The sequence below is a fragment of the Argentina silus genome (assembly GCF_951799395.1).
Source record: "Argentina silus genome assembly, chromosome: 14".
NCBI classification, from domain to species: Eukaryota; Metazoa; Chordata; class Actinopteri; order Argentiniformes; family Argentinidae; genus Argentina; species Argentina silus.
The window spans coordinates 5,274,696-5,283,934 of record NC_139668.1 but is presented as its reverse complement, the minus strand read 5'-3'; the positions used below and the strand labels follow the sequence as shown (position 1 = coordinate 5,283,934).

The 9,239-nt window shown below is 45.9% G+C and overlaps 1 protein-coding gene across 1 annotated transcript; it reads right to left on the bottom strand.

The window, feature by feature from the left end:
- Positions 1 to 5,284: 5,284 nt before the first annotated feature.
- Positions 5,285 to 7,294, bottom strand: sp8a (sp8 transcription factor a; the record flags this gene model as incomplete). The annotated part of the gene is made up of 2 exons (XM_083685025.1): positions 5,285 to 6,595; positions 7,274 to 7,294. 2 exons carry the CDS (start codon positions 7,292 to 7,294, stop codon positions 5,285 to 5,287), a joined length of 1,332 nt encoding a protein of 443 aa, XP_083541151.1.
- Between the last annotated feature and the right edge of the window lie 1,945 nt (positions 7,295 to 9,239).

The window sequence follows — 9,239 nt, the reverse complement described above, 5'->3', positions numbered from 1 at the left end:
AGAGTCTTATTTAGGGAGAGTTTGGTCAACTTTAGAGATCTTGCTGTCTCTGAGAATTCCATAATACTAGTGGTTTAGTTAGAATACTTGAGATTCTGTGGACTGTCATTGGTCAATATAGCCCGGGAGGTGACAACATGGCTTCCATGAAATGATAGTGTTGTTGTCCTAAAGAACTGCAATGCTTCTGGGTTGGAACCACGATGGCCAAACTCTCTCTCTCTCTCTCTCTCTCTCTCTCTCTCTCTCTCTCTCTCTCTCTCTCTATTAGCCAGTAACCTTGGAATAACAATGACTCAAACCTGGCCTTAGTGGGAAGGTATTTACTGAGTAAAGTATTTGTCATTCTTTGATTTCAGCGAATCACACACTCCGAATTAGAAACGTGTGGTGCGCAAGCACTGGGGGGGGGAGAGAGAGGGGGAGGAAGTGCTGTGGTCGATTGATTGACGCGAGGTAAAGCCAATGGCTACGCGACCGGCAGTTTCTCCCGGTCTTTCTTTTGGGTGAAATGAAGGCCAAGTTTGACGTGTTGGTCCACCCGACCTTCTGAGCATTTGGGCACAAGTGTCTGGGAACAAGATAATTTTTTTTCTTAGCTATGACTTAGGGTTGGAGAAAAGGGGGATGTTTAGAAGACGTCTCCTCTAACAGGGTACTATGACTTTATCAGTTCATTCCCTCTCTGTGTGTATGTATGTGTGTGTGTGTGTGTGTGTATGTGTGTGTGTGTGTGTGTGTGTGTGTGTGTGTGTGTGTGTGTGTGTGTGTGTGTGTAGGCGCGTACGCGCGCGTGTGTGTATGCGCACTCTTCCTATTTTTTACTTTTACCACAAAAACACTACATGATTAAGGTTTACAAGTTTACATTCACTGACTCTCCACTAAAACCAGTCCCTCGGTCCAGACCTCCATGCTAACCTGCGTTAGCCTGTCACCTGGTGGTCAAAGTGGGAATCACACTGAAACGCCAGCAGAGTTTTCAAACTGCACAGTCTTGAGCTCACTATTGTGTCTTCGCTTTGGTTCTGGAATGTTGAATATTTGGTTCTGGAATATGGAATTTGCATGTGTTGTTTTTATATATATCGGCTTTTGTAATGTTCAGAGAAGCCAGGTAGTGTTCTGCCTCTCTAACAGACGGTACTGTTTATACTTTGTTTTTCTCAGTTGAAATGAGCATTATTGTTATTTGTTGTGAATAGTCGTGGTAGACTTGCACTAGTGTTGTTTTTGTTGCATCATACTACTGAGTACTGCAGAGGCTCCGACCTCTGACCTCCGACCTCAGACTGGAGACCAACCTGGGAATAACTGGACTGGGCTGGGTATAGCAGGGAAGGCTGGTGGAGGTAGGAATCGGAGGATGGGGCTCATTATAATGCATGGAATGGAATGAGGAATGGTGTGTGTGTGTGGGGGGGGGGAGTCTGAATAGGGGGGGAGGGTATAGGTGGACAAAGCAAACAGTGTGTTTGATACTATTCCTAATTCTGTTCCATGCATTACAATGAGTCCCGTCCTCCGATTTCTACCTCCACCAGCCTCCCCTGGTGTAGGGCTGGGGTTAGTGCTGGGCTGGGTATAGGGCTAGGGTATAGGACTAGGGTATAGGACTAGGGTATTGGGCTAGGGTATGGGGCTAGGGTATTGGGCTAGGGTATGGGGCTAGGGTATTGGGCTAGGGTATAGGGATGATATAGGGATGGGGTTAGGGGCTTAGCTAGCGAGGGTAGGGCTAGGTAGGGGGGGTAGTGTATTGGATAGGGATGGGGTGGGGTGGGCTGAGGGGGGGTCTGAATAAGGGTGGGGAGTGGGCTGGGTGGGGGTGGGCTGGGGTGGGGGGAGACAGGGCTTGGCTCGGTAGGAGCAGAGCACTGGACTGACAGGGGTACCTGTCACCCACATATCTGAATAGTCTCGAGTATTCCAGAGTATTGTTTGTTTGTTGAGCAGCTTCAACAGAAGGAGCAGATGACCTCTGGTCCTGGGACAGACATGACATTTAGATACTCCTCCTAATCTGACCACAGGGTGTAGATACTCCTAATCAGACAACAGGATGTAGATACTCTTCCTTATCTGACCACAGGATGTAGATACTCCTTCTAATCTGACCACAGGATGTAGAAACCAATCAATAACACCATAAATGACCTCACAAGGACAGGTACGAATCAACCCAAGTCTGAAACAGGGTACGCACAGAGCCTGGTCTGAGGTCTGAACCTTTTTGGTTAGCATGGGCCTGGGTGTTAGTATGAAACAGTTAAAGGGGCAATCCGAGTATATCCGTTTTTGGACTTTTAAATGAATGATATACAGCCATTGATTCTTGAAGAATGTAACTTTGAAATGGCTCGAGCTTAGTTTAACTGTCAACCCATCAGAACCCAAAATATAAGCAAAATCTCAAAACATGGGCAAAATTGAAGGCATGGATCCAGGCCTTAAACAGTGTAACAGTGTATGTTGTATGTTGACCCAATTGTGGGTAAAGGTACTTGAGAGAAAAGGATGGCTGGAATCTCCCAGCGCAAGCAGTCACATGGTCTTATCTACTTTGATGCACCTCGATCAACATCCATCTGGATACACTCATTCAGCTCAGAGACCCACTGGATCCCACTTCCTGGTGGTCTCTCATTGGAGGATCTCCCACCCAATCCTGTCTCTTGTCTGATCCTTATTTAACATAATGTTTACAGCAATAGCTGCTCTCTTTTTTTTAGTTCAGAACACTAATCATTATTTATTGTGATTTATTTGGTTTATTTGGTATTTTACCGTTTTTTTATTGGTCATGTTAAATCTTGTGGTACTAGATTTCTCTTACTGAATGCATTGCATCTTAGTGTGAGCATGAATCGCAATAAGAATCATCTCTTCTCACTGGGCATTGAATTATTGCGTTGGAATAACAACAGCACTTTTCTGTGTATTTGCTGTAAATTCATGTAACTAGGGTTCATTGTATGTAACATGAATGTTTTCAACTAAATTAAACGTGTTAGATTTATATGGATAACTTTGTGACGGCCTGTTTTTTTCACAACCGCCTTGCCAACCTACGTCATATTCAGGGATGTGGTGTTAAAACAAAACAGAACAAAACTAAACAAAAACCCTGAACAATATGGATTGTAGATTGAATTGTTGGGTAAACCCTAACGCAAATAACACTGACCTAGCAGAAAAGGTGCTAATTATTCATCACAAACTGAGTCCGCTTCATCACATCCTGTATGTGGCCTATGTCTATGGTTCATGTATGAATGCAAGTTGCTATATATGACCGCTAGATGGCGCCACATGCGAACTCAATCCGGACAGGTGGCATGGAAGCCTATTGAGCCGAGCCGGACCTGTTCATGAAGTAGACCCAGATAAACTGCTGAGCAGTTCACAACAATGAATTATTATCAATTTTGCGATAGTTTCGTGTCACGTTACATTCATAACTGTGCAGCGACAAGTATTACGAATATTACAAATTGTATTTAGACGGGATATGTATACAAATAGCCCTGCGCATACCACATTGGACTCTTGTTATGCCGTGTTTTATTATGTGTTGGCCACATCACCACCTCGAACTTCTCGTTGTCTAAAAGCCATCTCATCACTCACTGAAATATGTTTTACAAGTTTATGAGAACTTTATGGGTTTCTTAACGACGGTGTCAAACAGGGACGAACTGGGACAACAAAACGACCCTGGACTTTCAGTCAACGGCCCTGGATTGTAATTCTACTGACGTTTCAGTCTGAAATATTTTTAGCATTTTCTATCCCACAATTTCGTTGTGAAAAAGCAAATGTGTGAAATTTTGCCCATTCCTTGTCCTTGTAGTGTTTTATGCAGCGTATCATGAAACCTGGGTTTTAATTTGAACCACAATTGTTAATTGTTTTATTCGAGTATAAGAATTTATGGATATTGTCTTCATAATCGCAGAGGCTATATATTTTTTATTGTGTGATGGAAGTTACTGGAAGAATTTACTCTTGATCTTCAATTCCAGATCAATGCCTGATTGGCCTGGGTTTTATTTAAAAAAACGTAATTAGACATTTAATTGAATATGTATCAACAATTTAAGATATGACCACGAAAATCACATTTGAGAAGCCAGTTATTGTCTTTACATCTACAACCTATTTTACAAAGATTATTATAAAACCTTTATTAAAGCAGGGTGTCCCAATGAAACCTGGGGAGCCCTGTTTACAATATGTACAATCAAAACTACATTCAAAATTACGAACAAGTATGATCACAGCCTATTGCAGTGCATGTGCAAGTCAGTCTGGTCAAGTCAGACTATTAAGACAACCATATTCGTATTTCTTTACAGAAACCTCTGGAAACTGTTTTGAATTATTTGTTTGAAGCAGATGGTAAGCTATTGAGTAAAGCATTAAACTATTTTTAAATGCACACAAATCTTCAATAGGAATTCTTAGAATTTGATTTAATACTGTAGGCTGTTAGCCTTGTTATTTCATGGAAATAATATCAGAATCCCACGTACTTCTATTCAACATAAACATACACGAGAATAAACAAAACCACTCCGTTTTTATTACGAGGAACCATCAACAGCACATCCAAACATGCCCAATTAAATTAAAACGCAGAACTTTCTTTTAAAACTAATTTTAAATATAAATTCAAAGTGCGATTTATAGACTTCAAAATACAAGTCCAACTCGTGGATAAATATGACAAAAATAACCATATAGCCTACAATTTTGAATTTGTTCTCAAAAGACAAAATAATGTTTCAACTGTGAGCCAAAGCAACGCGCAATAAAATATAACATAATATTACACAAACTCCGTACTGCTCTCATCCATTAAGTAATTTTTTTCTCTAGATAAACGTCGAATAAGTTGTGGCATATTCTGCTTCACGAAATAAAACAAAATAAAACATATATCCATAAAATGAGAGGTAAAACTGTAGATTGCAAAAAGATCACACAAAAAAATGATGAGGTAAAAGGACAACTTTCATCCACAGGGAAGTTCAAGACTAAGGTGCCACATTTCCGTTCAGAATAACACCAGAATATGAAAATAAAATCCAAGAACACCCACATATCCCGTGTAAACATTTAGTAGTTTCTTCCCAACTGAAAAGCCGTTTGAAAAGTTAGACTTTTGATTTACGAGAGTTGGATTTTAAGAATATGGCCCATGATGCCAGCTGAGAACGATCCACAAACGTTGTTTTAGGCAAATACACCGACATTTTTTGTGTTATCTTTGTCCATGTTTTTACTCGAGTGAGTTGTGTCCGTTCATGACCGCAGTTTGGACCGTATCCGGCGCGTGCATCAGGTCGGGGGACTGGCTAGGGCTCCCGGGGACGCTCGGCTGACTGTCGGTGTCGCTCCTTTTACCGGTCCCCGGTTCCTCCAGTCCTTCAGCCTCCTCTGACCCCCCGGCGCTGTGCGTCCTCGCGTGCTTGTTGAGGTGGTCGGAGCGCATGAAGCGCTTGTGGCAGATGGCGCATGCGAACCGCTTCTCCCCGGTGTGCGTGCGCAGATGCCGTTGGAGCTCGTCGGAGCGCGTGAAGCGTTTTCCGCAGAAGAGCCAGTTGCAAACGAACGGTCTCTCCCCGGTATGCCAGCGCAGGTGCGCCTTCAGGTGCGACGTCTTACCGTAAACCTTCCCGCAACCCGGTATATGGCAGCTGTGCACACCCCTGCGCCGAGGGCTCGTGCCCCCCGGTCCCAGTCTCTCTGCCTCCTTGCAGTTCGGGCAGTCGCACGTGGCTCTACCGGAGTAGCGCCGGGAGGAGGACCGCTGAGAGCTCGAAAGGGAGACCGCGGGGCCTCCGGATATCACCGGTCCTCCGGCGGGGATGGAGTCCGGATAGGAGGCTGACAGAGTCGGCCTGAAGCCGTCCAGAAGGTGCTGGGAGGCGGGGAGGAGGTGCTGAGTAGGCCCGGGGCTGAAGGCGGGGTGGCTGTGGGGCAGCGGGCTGTAGTCGGTGCTGTAGCCGCTGAGGGGAGAGGGCAGCCCACCGGGGCTCTGCGTGTCCACCCAGCCGGTACCCATGTCCCACCAGGCGGGCGAGCCGCCGGTAACGTTACTGACCTCTGAAGCGGGCTTAAACCACGATTCGTAGGGGTGCGCGTGCATGCTCATCGTTGGATAGATCCCCGTGAGACCGTCCACTGAGCCGGGGAGTTTGGAGAGGAACACCGGCCGGTGCGTGTGAGCGTGCGTGTGTTCGGAAGGGCTGATGTCTGCGGTCTGGAACACAGAATACTCGTTTCCAAACGGAGAGCTGCACGAGCCGCTGCTGGTCAGGGAGAACGCGCTGGAACCGGTGGATCCATTATAAGAGTCTGTCAGTCCGGTCCCGTTACTCCTGGAGGTCCCACCGGAGACCCCGAGCGAGGCGAGGCTGGTGCCCATGTTGGTGCCTCCGGCCGCGGGTCTCCTCCATGGATGGAAGCCCTTGCCGAGACCCGGGGCTCCATCAGAGAGAGCGGGGGAGGGAGAGGGGCTGGGGTCGCCGATCCTACTGCAGGCAGCGGCTAGCATGGCCAGGGGAGTGCAGCCCAACCGATGTTCCTCCTGCGGGACAGACAACCAAATAAATCACACTGATGCTCAGTGCGTAAAAGCCATACAGCCATGCGTAAGGCAGCGTATTCACTAACCAAAGTTTTAAATTAATATAGCCCGTGCGTAAAGCATGCACAATTTAGAAGTTATTGCAAGTCTACGTGTTATAATCACTATTGCAAACCCAATGGATTATACGGCTAAAAAGACTGTTGCAACAAAATGAACACAGTGAACAAAATAGCTAGGACACATTATAATATTTAGAGTTAATACACTTTTACATTTTTTTTTATTTTTGTCTCGCAACAGGTAGGCCTATGTATGTTTCTGACACACTGGTCATTAGCGTCTTTATATAGATGCATTCTCTGCTTTTGACAGAGAATTCAGTTTATTTGTTAAGGTCTTTGCACTTTGAAAGTAAAACCTATCGTCTACGCACACAACAAACTGACTAGCTATCACATTAGTAAAAGTGCCATCGTTGCTGGGAAAAAACAAACATATTGGAGATGAACGTCCCTCTCTCTCATAGTTACCTTGAATCGTTGTTTATTTCATTACGGTTTTTACTCCCTCCGCTCTGACACCCTATTAATCCTCCAAACTAGGGTTAGATCAATGCGTCATTCAGTTAAGAGGAGAAAGTCAGCATGAGTCTCCTAGACTACAACTTCAACTCACCCCTAGCAGTGTCGCAGCCATCGAAGCAGCCATTTATACGGGGAAATGTGAAGAGTGTTTTTTTTTGTTCACGCTCCTCTCTAGTTGTAGCGCCTCCACGGCTTTGAAGTGCCGCTGGGCCCGAGACGACCAATCAGAGACGCGCCCGCTCTGGAATGCCACATTTTACCATGAGGTCATCCCGGAACTGCCCCAAGTCCAGCGCATCTCCACGCACCCATAAACATAGGTTACATTAAGACTTTCTCCACAAGCTTTGATACAGAATGGATCTAAGTGACACTCTAAACATTCTATCACATATCAGAAACAGCTCTATAAAGTCTTGTAATACGCTTTTACGAGTAATGTTGTTGTTTGGAATCTATATGACGTACCCCCCCCCCCCCCCCCAGACCATTTGCAAAATGGTGGCTACATGCCACAATGATGTCATGTCAGCGTCATTATTCAGGCTAAGACTCGTAGGATGTGTCACCAACCGGATGAATGACTGACCAGCCCGTCCGTATGGGCTCACGGGCCACGCTGCCTCAAGGGCGTGTCTGGTCAGCCCCAGGGAGGGAGAGGGAGGGAAGGGGAGGGAGAGGGAGGATGAGACTTCTCTGACGCCCCTCTGTTTTCATGTTATTCAGCAGCATAAACAGATGTTAGGTTTTGTTTTCTGTCCCTGTTTTCTGTGTGTGTGTGCTCCTCAGAGCAGGAATCCAGGAACCCAAGATCCAAAGTCACATTTCAGGCTCAGTCAGTCCTATTTCTACAGCCTAACAATTTCTCTTTTGAAATTCGAAAGTTTGGCATTGAATTCATTTCACTCACATATTTCTGTCCCAAATCTGCTCCAAATCAGCTCTTTCTGATCATATTCACACACATGTTTGTTTCTCTATATCTTTCTCTTCATCAGGAACCTGTCTCTTATAATTTGGGTTCTTGGTCTTCAGATGTTTTATTGAATGTAAACTGACTGACTTGTGTCAAGCACTGCATCATGTAGGCCTAATGTGTGACCTCACATTTAGGCCTAATGTTTGACCTTACATGTAGGCCTAATGTATGACCTCATATGTAGGCCTAATGTTTGACCTTACATGTAGGCTTTACCCTCCCTGCGCGCTCGTGCCGTCCTCCATGCGGGGGGATCACGTTTCATTTGAATTTCAAATTTAATAAAGCAGCAGGATTTAATCACTCCACTTTTATTTGTTTGATATGAACACACTCCTCCGCTGACTGTGCCCCCCCCCCCTCCTCCCTATTTCCCTCTACCCCATCCACGCTCTACCCCATACATGGCTCGCTTGCATCATTACGGGACAGAGGGGAGAAAGTTAATTAAAAACGCGCGCGAATCTTTTTCATCCTCTCAACCCCCCGCGTGCTTTACGGTGCAGCGCGCGGTGATGGATAGTCCGCGAGATTAATCTCAGTGTTGCTGCGCGAGGGACAAGTGGTCCAGCTATTAGTGTGCCGCGGAGGTCTCCGTGCGCACGAGTAGGTCTCGGGAACAAATCACTTCACCGGGGATAATTTGTAAAGTGTCAACCGTCTGATCTGTCCAAATAACCGTTGATCATACACCGGTAGATGCACGAGGTAGGCCTAGAGGATCATCGCAAACCAGAAGCTCCGTTACGCAACAAACAACAGAGGTTTTATTTGTGGTTGTCGCCTGAACTAAATAATGGAGATTATAAATTCCAGAGATGTTTCCCACAGCGTGATAAACACCTCCGGCCGTTAGTGCAGAGGACCTCCCATCCAACATCATTCCACACTCTCACGGTGTCTTCCCGGTTCCCCCGCCGTAGCCCCGGGCATCCCCGTGCGCACAGCTGGAGATGCACAGGTCTCCTCCCTTCCGGCTAACCTGACCAAAGCCCTCACGAGCCACCAGAACAGATGTCCCTCCTCAGACGCATCCTGTTCCCACACTATGCGTGTGTGTGTGTGTGTGTGTGTGTGT